Genomic DNA, 13,524 nt, shown 5'->3' with positions numbered 1-13,524 from the left:
ACCATAGTACATCTAAAATAGCATACTATTACTATGTAACATGTCTAAAAACATGGTTTTACTGTGTAACAGGTCACAAAAACATGGTATTACCATGGTACATGTCTAAAACATGGTATTACCATGTTACATGTCTGAAAACATGGTTTTACCATGTTATGTATAAAAAAACATGGTATTACCACCTTGCATGTCTAAAAACAAGGTATTACCATGTTAAATGTCCAAAAACATTGTGTTATTGTGGTACTATGTCCAAATAACATGGTACTTTTTTATAAGTGGAAGAGTGTGACAGAGAGAAACAGGGAGCTCAGAAATTGAACACTGGCAGCGTGAGAGGAACCACACTTCTCTCCTCATCCTGAGATCACGTGTTTACCCACTGTGGTAACCCACCTCTTTCTGCTGTGAACCGGCTTGGAAACACATGCACACACACAAACCTCTGTTCTTACTGTAGTGCATGCACACAAAAACATACACTGCTCCGCCTTCTCCAAATTCGCATGCACACCACACCCACGCCTTATGCTCACACTGTCCTATATTGCACTCAATCCAGGCACACACCAGTCTGACACCCCATCCCACCAAAATCTCCATTCTTTCAAAGAAACCAATTTTGAACCATGGTTGGTCTGAAAAGAATATAATCCTAATGAGATTAATTACATACCGATTTACTCATACCATGGCATTGAAAAACACATTCTGCAACCAAAAGATTTGCCAACGATGGAATTAAAGGCTTATAAACAGCTCTGTGTGTGTGTGTGTGTGTGTGTTAGAAGGGACATATATGCATATCAAAACGCAGGGTCGAAATCTGATGTTATTACTTAAGTATAGGCAATATGCCTTATATTACAACAACTCTTTCTCTCCAGTCTGTTTGCTGTCTATTTCCTCACATCCTCCTGTTTGTGGTTCCAACATATTGCTTGTTTACTTTTTTATTTTGTTTCTTATGCAAAAATGTACCATGGTTACCATAGATTCCACTAAAGTAACAATTATTAGTGACTGTCAGTTAAATTCTGGGAACATTCCAAATATTATGATGCCAGTTCTACATTTCATTGGCAATTGCATGTGACATGTAATGTTATTTGAACAGCTCCTCAACCCTATGTATTAACTTTGGCATGCAACTTGTCCTAAATGCTTGTGTAATGGACATCAATTGTGCTTCAAATTATGCAGCTTATTTAAGAGAGGTAGTAAACTTTTCACCTGGCAGACCATAAAATGACAAAATAGCAGCTACCAAGAACCCACTTGCAACTACACAGCAACACCCCAGGACACAACCAGATTGCACTTGCAACTGCATAGTAACACAGTATATGCCACTCTTAACTCAATCCTATGCATTGTGGCAGTGACTTTTGCATGGAGAAACTAAATGTGTGTTTATTTCTTTTTCTACTTGAATAAGATTGCTTTAAAAAAAAAAAAAAAAAAAAAAAAAAAAAAATATATATATATATATATATATATATATATATATATATATATATATATATATATATATATATATGTTTATTTAATTTTTTTATATTTAACAAATATTTAAAATAAAAAAGGTTGCTTTTTTGTTTAGCAACATTTTTTTTATTATTTCAGTTTAGTTATATTTAAAAATCGAATTTGTTGTCTACAATCTCTATTCTACGTATATTTGACAAAAAAATAATAATAATAATAATAATAATAAAAATAATTGTTAAAAACAATACAGAAAGCCATAAAGCTATTATATTAGCATACTGTCCATCTGATCAGATCAAACACAAAGCTTACTTTAAGTCAAGTGAAAGATCTTGTGCCAGCAACTCTTATCTAAATCTTCAACTGCTCTCAGATCAGCTAATATGAAAATGAACCTAACAAAACGTAATGCTTCAGATCGCCTGTCTTGTCATTTCTCTTCTCACACTTTGTGATTCGCTTCCTGCTGATAGCCTCTCATGCGAACATGTGTTTTGAATAGTCAAATAGTTACCAGTGCAAAGCAGTAAATTAGCCAGGAAATACGGTTCTCTCATGCAAAGACTCTCCGCAGCCATGCAAATGAACAAGAGTGTGAGGACTACAGTACACATGAGCTGTACAGTGCAGAATTTACCTGTGATTCCCCCAGATACCAGACAGTGTATGCAGTACAGCACAGTAATACAGGAAACAAATGATTAGTGATTTTATGCCAGCTCATGCACAGTAAAATAATTTTCTTAAGTGTTTGTCACAGATTCTTGTGAAAAAATCTAAACATTCTTAAAACAAGATAAATTTACTTGAGAAGCAAAACTGTTTAATGTAATAAGAATTGTTTTCAGACAATAATTGTTTTAAATTGGGCAAATTTTCTTTTCTCGTGTTAAACATAAAACTAGATTTCTGCTTAAAACATTACAAAGACTATTTGCCATTGGTGTAAGAAAATTAAACTTAATTCAAGATATACTCTATAAATATCCCATGAAATTTTGCTTTTCAAGTAGATTTATTTAATTTTAAGCATGTTAAGCAAAAAACTGAAAAAAAAGCACTAACTGAAAAAAAGCACTGATTAAATGACATTTTATGACGTGACATTTCCATATGAATGTCCTTAAAGCTCCTCTTTCCTCAGGATTGGGGAAACACCCTCTGATATCCGACCTCTTTTATCAGGAGGTTTGGAATGGAGCTGAGTTGCCCATGACCTCATTTTGCCATAGTTAGCTGTCCAGTGCCTTTGAATCCTGCTGTTACAATAGAACCTCCCATGCACAGGTAATACTCATTCTGCATACACACATTTTTGTACTGTTTAACTTTCTTCCATTTAGTATAAACAGGCTCAAAGGCATTCACACCGACAGCAGTTAAATCAATGGAGGTTGCCACGTCGCTTCACTGTTGGTTGCTAGTAGCTTCCTAATTGCCTGCTGTTTCCAGTTGCATTAGGTGAGCTTCATTATTGTCTGCACTGCCATTGGTAGTTCATGCATCATGTCGCTGTTCATTTGCATGAAACTAAATTCAATTTTGTCACAAAACTGGTCTCTTTTCTAATATTAACACCTTAGGAAAAAGAATATAAGTCCAGAGATTGGTAAACAGCAGATTTTAGGGTGATTCAGGCGTTCCAAAGAATGTAGTCCTCCACGGCGACAGATAAAGGAACGCATACATTCTTTTCTTACCATCACCCCTTATCATTTGTTTTATTTCAGCTAGTCACTATTTAGACACCTACATTTTTTTGCTAACCACATTCTAAACTCCTCTTAACACATTATGCAAAAATCTGTCTGGAGGCAGCGAGATAGAAACTGAATAACTAAAACAGAGACAAGACTCAAAGCACATTTCGACCCACACATTCTTGTCAATGTAATTGTGAGATTATGTGACAAAATAGTTAGCCCTTTCACACGTACAATAACAAGTGTGATTACACTAGGCTGGTCTCAGAGGTGTAATCAAAGTGTGATCTGCAATTGTCCTGCTGTTTTCCAGCAAAGAGGGACTGAAGCGGTTGTCATAATGAACTGGCTGCTCAAATAGTCTTTTCAGCATCACAATATCTTTTTTTTTAATGTTACAAACTGTGATGAGGAGGAGGGCATGGCCAGGTCATGATGGAGCACGGCCGGCGCTGAATCAGCAGGAGAGCGAGATAAGGGGCAGCTGGAGACGCCGGTTCGAGAGAGAGAGAGAGAAGAACACGACCACATTGCATGTGTGTCTGTGTCCTTATGTTTTATGTTGTTTTAAGTTCATTTATATCATTAAAGTTTATGTTTATTGTTCAGCTGGTTCCCGCCTCCTCCTTGCCCATCCTTTAACTGTTACAGTGGTGCCGAAACCCGGGAAGGAGGAGGGATGCACTGTCGCAGAGTCCTCACCGCTGCCATCCGCCAGGGGAGCAGCCGCGGCCGTCTGCCTGGGGACAGAGGGGTCACTACCATCTACCGAGAAGGCAAGGAGCGGTTCCATCTGCCAGGGGCCGTAGGACTCACTGCTGTCCACCGGGGGAGGAGCAGTTGAGGACCGGGCAACAGCGCGTCCGGGAGCCGGCGAGCAAGTTCTCTCCTCTCTTTGTGTTTCTCCGCTCGCCCCTTTCCCTCTCCCCATGCCTCCCCTCAACTCTCCCTCCAGGTTCACAGGAGGTGGGGTGGGCCACCTGCTGACAGAACGGCCGGAAGGGCAGCGTCTCCCCACCGGAGACGGAGAGGAGTTAGTCAGACATTTGGCGCCCCGGCCTGAATCAGACGGGGGAGGAGTGTGACAAGGAGGAGGGCGTGGCCAGCTGTGATGGAGCAGGGCTGGCGCTGAATCAGCTGATCAGCAGGAGAGTGAGATAAGGGGCAGCTGGAGATGCCGGTTCGAGAGAGAGAGAGAGATGTACGTGGCCGTTTTGCATGTGTGTCTGTGTCCTTATGTTTTATGTTGTTTTAAGTTCATTTATATCATTAAAGTTTATGTTTATTGTTCAGCCAGTTCCCCCTCCTCCTTGCCCATCATTTAACTGTTCCACAAACATTCAAACAATCATTAAATTAAAGTTTAAAGCTTTTGGTTTTTAGAACTTTCTATGCTTGATGAACTCAGAATACCATGCTGCATTGCAATGTAAACAATATGGTGGCACGCATAGCCAAATAATCACGTTCGCAATCGCATCTTATCTATCATAATCAATCATTATAAACATCTAAAAATCACATTATAGGTTTAATAATATATAATCTATTCTCCAGTTCATCTGCTGTTAAGTATAATGTGAGATTTTTTGAATTACAGTGCACTTTAAAGAACTCATGCCGGGGGATCCATCAGTACAGGAGAATCTCTCGTGCGAAAAGGTTAATTAATTCAGACAGACTTTTAACAAAGTATGCCATTTCTGCAACACTCACATTGCCAAACGAAACAGCAAAAATAAAAAATGAAAAATCCCAAACACTCTTGCTCCAAACTCACGCCATTGGTTGAGCCAATGTTGCCATGTCGGGCTGGTCGTGATGCTCAAAGAAAGCAATGTTTTGATAGCGCCACAGAGTGCATGAGAGAAGCTCATTCAGATGAGGTTAAAATCGATTGCGAGTTCAATCAAAATATGCAAATATATCTTTTAACAGTTTTTCAGTTTGGTATAGTATAACAACCTTTGGAGATTTTTAATGAATATCTGTCAGAAAAGGTGCTAGAAAAAGTGTCTTTCCTTTAATCTCATCAAATAGAAATAGGCGATGGCAAGGTGTGTTGGATGGAGATGTTCAGATATACGGAAAGTCACTGCATTGTCTCTAAACCTGCATGCAGAAAACAGACTCCTGAAGGAAACCCCAGTGAGCGGTTCAGAGGCGGAGGAACACCATGGCCTCCCACTTTGGGAGGAAACAGGCTTCCTTTCCTCCTCTTTATTCCATGGACAATAGACTGCTTATGTGCTGGGCCAGCCGGGGAAATAGGCAGGGCAGCCCAATCAATGGAGACCGTCCTTGCCTTGTACTTTGCAAATGTTTTATTTATGCCTTGCATACAGTGGCCCCAAAAAGCATTTGGACTCTTAAGCCACACATTAAAATTTGATTGCATTTTATAATAAAATATCAAACCAAATGGCATTCATTTAAAAAAAAAATAATTACAATAAATACATTATATTGTTAAAAATTAAGACAAAAACTATTTGAACACTGGTGGTCAAACTCAGTGAAATGTGTCCAAAGTTAAGGTGATTAACTATATGTGGTTACTCTGCTAGGACACTTGAGGGGAAGTGAATTCGTACATCCACTACAAATAATTTTGACACCAGTTGACTAAAAGTAATTGCAAACATGTCTCGGAAAAGTTAAGAAAAGGTCAAGTATTATTTGTTTGAGATGCCACTTGGTTTAATATTTTGTTATCTAATGTAATGAAATTGATACATTTTTAATTCTGACTTAAGTCTCCAAAGGCTTTGGGGACACTGAAGATGTTTGAACAGTTTTGCAGAACAGCCTCTTTCCTAATGGGTAGGACTCGAGGGACAGGAAAACTGGGCATAGAAGAGCATAAATTAAGTGTAGGGGGGAGGATTTGAGTGCAGCTGCCACATTACCTCCAAATGAATGGAAAAAAGTGTCTATGGAATAAATAGCCATTTGAATAAACAGAGAGGGAACACAGTGACTCACTCTGCCTAAAGCCAAGGAGAGATGAAGGAAAGAAAGAGAAAGAGGGAAAGCAAGAGCCAAAACCCAAACTCACAAATCTCGCAATCTATAGTAAACAATAGAGGACTTGTTGCAATCAACTGATTTGCACAGTGAAGGGAAAAGTAATCGTTTTTGATCAGTGTTTCCATTTAAGGTCCAAATAAGGTCTTCTACAGAATAGCTTAAAAACAGGTCCTGTAAGCAAGTCCCCTTCCAAGGCAAGTTTTGCAACAGTTAAAGGCATTCATCTTCATGAGGAAAACAAAACTAAAGCTTGAGGACCAAACTGTGATTGCAATGCTCTGTTCTAAGGGATTTTGTACAAAACATGATTTCTGATGTAGTGATGTTCTACAAATGCTTCCTGGAAAAACCCTTTCCCAATGAACCTTTTAAAGCTAGCCCTGGCCATTGCCCAGAGCATGGAAATCTGATAAATGAATAACTTCACAGCCTGACTGGCTGATAAAATCTCAGCTGTTTGGTTCTAATGCAGATTAGAGGTAAGGAGGGCTGTGAAATGCTGGCCTGTTTCTTGTCCCAATAGGGTGGAAATAGGTTCTAGACATTTTGTGGCAGAATAGGCCATAAATGCATCTAAATTTACCATTATGAGCTAAATTCAGCCTCACTGACCATGTAAATTCTGATACAATGGCCCAGTTGAGGTTGCACAGCAATACGCCGATAATTTTATATGTTTGTTTAAAAAAATCTATGTGTGCCATTTGTTTTTTGCTTAAACCATTTATTCCTTACTCCAGTAAAGGAAAACTGTTTAAGGCCTTTAAATGACATTGCATGTTGTTGGCTTATTAAGCATAATCGGTGTAGGAACATGCATGTAAACATGCTCAATGCTTTGGACTCTTATCATATACAGTATGTGTAGTTTTATACCCATCTAACTTTTCCATGACTCACATATCAGTTCCTTAAGTTCACAAATCAGTGTCTTGCAGTGATTTTTTGCAGGAGGAAATTCTGACCCTGGGCTAAGAATTGCCATATACCGCGGCACGGTCTGCATTCATTGCATAACTGTGTTTTCAATGCATGTGAGAGTTACAGAAGCATTAATGGCAGCTTAGAGTGTCAAAGACTGGAGACAGTGGCATTAAAGGAAATCCCTCTCACTCTATTCAAATGATCAACTATCAAATAAAGAGCTTGTGAGGTTTTAAAATGTTGTAAAGGATCTTTGATGTCACAGTGAATTGAAGCTCACTCTGACCCAAAGGTAAACCCAACTCTGGAATAATAATTTTCACACTGAACTTCCTAAAGTAAACTGCAATAGACCATGACTTACACTCTGTAATCTGGTAAACCTAATACAACAACTCTAAATCTGAGGGCAAGCTTTCTTCTTCAAAACTTCTTAACTTCCGTTCTTGCTGTGCAAAAGTGGTAGTGCATACAACATCACAACTCTCGGCACAACGTATTGGGTGGTGCTTACCTTCTGATCCACAATTGAGCATGCAATCTGTTTGATGTAAGCCAAGTCTGCAGTCTGGGGTAGAAGCACCGACTCTCTAGTCAGACCAATCTGTATGATGAAAGAGACACCGGCTGATGCCGGGGGTGCGGATGGGATACCCGGAGCTCCTCCGGACCCTGGGGCCACCCCCATGTCCACTGGTGGGAACCCAGGGGTTACAGGGACAGAGACCGGTGTCCCTTGCTGCATCACCACTGACCCAAGTGGGGACGGCCCACCTGGGGGGAAGAAGACTTGGGACATGGGTCCCGGAGACATGAAGGGACTGACGTTGGCCATGCTGGAGTCAAAGATAGCCCAGAGAGAGGTAAGACTAAGTTGTGTGAGGTAACAACACACCTACACACACCAGTACACACACTCACTCATCAATAGTGGCTGTACCTGTTGAGTGTCCCTTGTCCTTTATAGCTGAAACAAAATGGATCCCTTTACAGGAAGTGGCTCTTCTTTCTTCTCGCCCTCTCTTTCACGGAAAGCAACTCTATGTGGCTTACATTCCAGAGAAGGAGCAGGTGAGAAAGGCAGATAAGTTTGGCTTTCAAACTAAGAGCGTCTCGCCCCCTCCTACTCAACCTCCTCCTCCTGCTTCCTGTTCTCGCAGGACTCCAAAGAAGCTTTAAAGAGGAAAACGTCCAAACTTGAAAGAAACACAGTGAAGTTAAGAATGAAACCGTGACAAAGGAGGAAAAGCTGAGCCAAAATCTGTCCAAGATGACTTCAAAGTACAGAAAACAAGCCAGAGAGAGAGAAAGCTCCTGGTTAGGCTTGCTTTGCAAGTCAGACTGTGTTTCAGTTTATTGTCGGTGTTGAGCAGTGTCTGCTGTGTCTCAGTTAGAAAACTACAAAGGACACTCCCTCCGCCCCCTGCCTCCACCTCCCTACTGTCTGAACCTCCCAGAGGCCAGGAGGAAGTGGTGTGACTGACAGCTCTCTTGGCCAATCAGAGCTGTAAAGGAAAACACTGAGATCATACTCCATTTCTGTCTCCTCCCACATACCCCTTTCTCCCTCCCTCCCTCCCTCCCTCCCTCTCTCTCTCTCTCTCTCTCTCTTTGTGTAACTGTTTGCCTTGTTAACTAATTCCCACCCTGGAACAATTTTGTCATCCTCTTTTTGCCTGGGGCCCCACACTTATGCTCCTTTCCCAGTCCCTTCTCTCTCTCTCTCTCTTCCCAATCTGTATCTTAATGTCCCACATGATAAACACATACCTGACCTGTGGTGTGTGAACATGCCTACATGTTCAGCCCACATGTTGTCCTGAAGCCAGCCTAATGTAAAGAAACAAGGTGGGAGGTTTCCATTGTTTCCTCTTGAATGGATGAAGGGAGTGTCCACTCACAAACAATGCAAATATTTGAGAGCTAAAAACCAATAACTAAATTAAATGGGTTTGCTAACTGAAGTGATATGTTTTTTTCATATTTATTTTTCCTGCAAAATTAGATATTCATTTTAATATTTATTTACAGGCAGTACACTGAGGGCTTCAGAAAGAAATGTTTCGTGAAAAAAACAGAAACAATTTGCTCAGGTGAGTCAGGTGACTTGAAATACAAAACTCAACTCAAGCCAGTTTAAAGGGGTCATGTCATACATTTTTAACATTTTAATAAACAGTCAATTTAATTTTAATTGACCTCTCACTTACCTTTACTATTAAAGGTATTTATTTGTATTTTTTTTTTTTTTTTGATGCTGTGCATTTAAGACTTATGTTAACGCCCTCTGTTATAATAATTAATTATAATTTTATTTATCTATCACACATTATACATTTGCACATATACAGTGAAATTCTTTTTTTCACATATCCCAGCCAAGCTGGGGTCAGAGTGCAGGGTCAGCCATGATATGGCACCCCTGAAGCAGATAGGGTCAAGGGCCTTGCTCAAGGGCCCAACAGTGGCATCTTGGCGGTGCTGGGGCCTGAACCCCTGACCTTCTGATCAGTAACCCAGAGCCTTAACTGCTGAGCCACCACTGCCCCTAATGTTATGTTTGGCTAACCAAATCACATGTGAAAGGAGTTAGGTCAGATTTTCTCAATCCTCAATCCAGGAGTACCACTAAAGCTTTGCTCTCATTACACGATTTTTGGTTGGTTTTTGCTGTCACAGACAGATTTCCGAGGTCTTTGACAAAACCCCCGGATCATAGCCAAATCGGTGCTTGCTACAGTCAGCGATGCTCATTAAGTAAGAGCAGTTCAGTGACACAATCTGAGCCAGTCTTGAGCTGTCTTGAGTTGCACATGCTGGTATATTAGATCAAATCAAAGCATTCGATCCAAGGTCAGGGGTCTGAATGCATTCTGTTTAGGTTGGAAGGGTTGGTATTGGTCAAAATATGAGAGGATGTGTTGTCATGTTGTATAAAACATTTTTGATTTCCCTCTTAATGCAAATTTTATTTTTTCCAGTTTAAGGAATGACATTAGGTCAGTTAGCCAGGACTGTTCATCTGGAGGATTAGGAGAATTCCATTCTAAATGTATGTGTCTACAGGCAATCAAAGATGCAAAGGACAGGACATTTAGTTTTTTGTTAGATAATTCAAGGTAATACTGTGACACCTCAAATATGGCTATTTGTGGGCTGTGCTCTATATTAATGTCTAGTGCGACTGACATAATTTTAAAAAGTTTTTCCAAAATCCTTTCAATTTAGAACATGACCAAAAGGTATGAGTAAGACTGGCTGGGGTGGAGGCACATCGATTACAATTTTCATCAATACCTGGAAAATATTTTGCCAATTTGGCTTTGCATAAGTGAATCCTGTGCAACACTTTAAATTGTATAAAGCCCAGATGAGCACAGGAAGAATAAAAATGTACCTGAAATTTAGTTCTATACCACCAGGCATCTTGAAAAACAACATTCAATCAATTCAGTTTCCTATTCATGTCTAATTCCCGTCAATGGTGAAGGTTCATTCCTCAGAATACAGTTTTATAATTTGGATGTCAAGCCTAGCGTTTTCTTTGGTATTTCTAGGATATCATTCAACAGATTTTGATATTCACATATAATGAAAGAAGTGATTGCGAGGTAGACTATAATTTACTGCCACTTTCTCAAAACAAGGAAAGGTTTCTTCAAGGAACAAGTATTTAAAATATACAATACCTTTATTTTTCCAATAACTTTAAGCAGAGTCAAGTTTAGGTGGCAAAAAAGTGGTTGTTACATATTGGTCCAGAAAGTAAAAGATTATGCAGTTTGAAATGTTTGCGAAATAGTGACCATATTTTCAGAGTAGATAGCACAACTGTATTTGATGTATAATTTGACGCAGATAGGGGTAAGGGTGAGAAAGCACGTGCAGGAAGAGAGCATGTGTTACAAGAGAACTCCTGTAGCTTACACCATTCTAATTCGGGGTCATTTATCCACAGAAGTATTTTCTGTAGTTTGGCCGCCCAATAATAACTAATAAGGTGAGGTAAACCCAGTCCACTATCTTGTCTAGTTGCATAAAAAGCTGCTTTTTAAATTCTTGCCAGTTTACCTGACCATATAAATTAAAACATTATCTTATCACACAGTTTAAAAAAGGATTTTGTTAGAAAAAACGGAAGGCACTGAAAAAGGAATACAAATCTTGGCAGTATATTCATCTTTATTGATTGAACTCTACCCGCTATTGACAGTGGCAGCTGAGACCACCTCTGTAGGTCTGACTTGATCTGACCAACTAGGGTTTCAAAGTTATTTTTATGAATGACGCATAATGAGTGGCCAATATTAATTCCTAAGTAATGGAAACCTGAGGGGGACAGACAGAAGGGTAGTTGTCCTTGTGTGATTTGTCTAGCTGAAGAGTTAAGTGGGAAGCATTCACGTTTATAAAAATGAATTTTATAGCCTGAAAATGAGCCAAAGCCATCTAATATGCCAATTATCTTATTAATACAAGTTAAAGGATCAGTTATATAAAGTAGGAGATCATCCGCATGTAAAGAGACACGATTCTCGATGCCTCCTCTGTGTATACCTTGTAAATGTGTTGAGTTTTTCAGGGCTATTGATAAAGGTTCAATCACCAAAGCAAATAACAGGGGAGAGAGTTGACGTGTTCCACGGGAGAGTGGGAAGTATGTTGAGTGTTGGTTATTTGTGCAAATGCTGGCATTTGGGGAGGCATAAAGAAGATGAACCCGTGAGATACTTTAAATAGATATTCCCACTCAACCCTATCAAACGCTTTTTCAGCATCGAGGGAAAGCACAACTTTAGGAACTGTGGATGTCGATTCAGTGAAAATTATGTTTAGCAAATGACGTACATTTGAAAATAGATGCCTGCTCTTAATAAAGCCTGTCTGATCTACAGAGATTATTAACGGAAGACATGAATCGAGTCGTCTTGCTAGCGCTTTAGCTAATATTTTAACATCTGTGTTCAGAAGTGAAATTGGCCTACATGAACTGCATTCAGCCAGGGTTTTATCCTTCTTTAATATTACAGAAATAAAAGCCTGAGTTAGAGTTTGGGGGAGATTGCCAACAGATAATGAATGGTTATACATATCTAATAATAACAGAGTTAGCTGCTTTGAGAATTTCTTATAGTATTCCAAATTATAGCCATCTGGTCCAGGTGTTTTATTATTTTTCATTGAGCTGATACATTCACTAATTTCCTCGAGAGTTACTGGTGCTTCTAAATTTATGTTGATGCTTTCATCTGTTGTTGGAAATTTTATTTCACTTAAAAAAACATCCATGGAGGAGTTTTTTTGGATAGTTATACGTATAAAGTGTAGAGAAATACAATTTAAAAGCTGCATTAAATTCAGATGGGCATGTTGTGAGGTTATTTGACTGATTATAAATTTCTGTTATATGTTGCGATGCTGACTGGCTTTTTAGCTGAAAGTCCAGGAGGTGACTTGCTTTCTCACCATATTCGTAAAACTTTCCTTTTGATCTTAATATTAATTGTTCTGCTTTACCCGTGGAGATAATATCGAACTGAGTTCAAAGCTCAATTCTTTTCAGATAGAGGTCAGATGAAGGAGCTGTAAAATATTGTTGATCAATTTCTGAGATTTCTTTGGTCAACTCTTCTTGTGTCTTCTTATGCTGTTTATTGCAGAAAGCACCATAGGAAATAATTTTTCCCTCAGGACTGCTTTTAAAATTTCCCAAAGCAGAGATGGGGTTGTTGTGTCTGATTTATTGGTTTGTATAAAAATTTCACTTAACTGTGCTAATATACTGCAAAAATCTGTACTTGAAAGTACTGCTGTTTTAAGCCTCCAATATGAATTGGCAACTATGTGCAAAATGTAAAGGAAAATGTAAGCAATAAGGGAGAATTATCTGATATAACTATTGCTGAATACTCAGAGGATTGTACAGAGGGCAGTAATGCTTTATCAATTAAAAAATGATCGAATCTTGAAAAGACGCTATGAAAGTGGGAGAAAAACGAGTAACCTTTAGTATTTGGGTGCAAAAATCTCCAAGGATCAAAGCAACCACGATCCTGTGTGATGTGAGAATTGTGGCCATCTTCGAGAGTGCCATAGCTCTGTTGTTTGATCTAATTGGGCATTCATGACACAGTTATCATCATCACAGTTTGGAGCATAGACATTAACTAAAGTAACTGGCTTTTGAAAGAGCCTACCTGTCACAGTGATGTAGCATCCATTGCGATAAGACCTAATCAAAGTAGGTGTAAAGATAAGTGAAAGACTTGCCCAACCCATGGGTGCTTCAGTCTTCTATGATCACTCCTCTTTAGATGCATTGCCTGAAGGAATCCAACATCAGCTTTTAGAAGTATAAGATGCTGAAATACCC

The 13,524-nt window shown here is 39.2% G+C and overlaps 1 protein-coding gene across 2 annotated transcripts in view; it reads right to left on the bottom strand.

Annotated features, from left to right (window-relative positions):
* The window catches only part of prkd2 (protein kinase D2), a 66,527-nt gene extending 57,810 nt beyond the window's left edge, over positions 1-8,717 (bottom strand). The window contains exons 1-2 of one of the 2 annotated variants that reach the window (XM_051665082.1): positions 8,092-8,717; positions 7,666-7,987 (exon numbers count right to left, since the gene is read on the bottom strand). In XM_051665082.1, coding sequence (XP_051521042.1) covers positions 7,666-7,986 — 321 coding nt within the window. In that variant the 5' untranslated portion in view covers position 7,987; positions 8,092-8,717. Of the gene's footprint in view, positions 1-7,665 lie in introns of both variants that reach the window. The other variant, XM_051665081.1, reaches the window with a different exon arrangement.
* Between the last annotated feature and the right edge of the window lie 4,807 nt (positions 8,718-13,524).

Source organism: Myxocyprinus asiaticus, chromosome 31, assembly GCF_019703515.2.
Source record: "Myxocyprinus asiaticus isolate MX2 ecotype Aquarium Trade chromosome 31, UBuf_Myxa_2, whole genome shotgun sequence".
NCBI classification, from domain to species: Eukaryota; Metazoa; Chordata; class Actinopteri; order Cypriniformes; family Catostomidae; genus Myxocyprinus; species Myxocyprinus asiaticus.
Note: the sequence above shows the minus strand (reverse complement) of the source record. Positions and strands in the feature narration are given on the sequence as shown.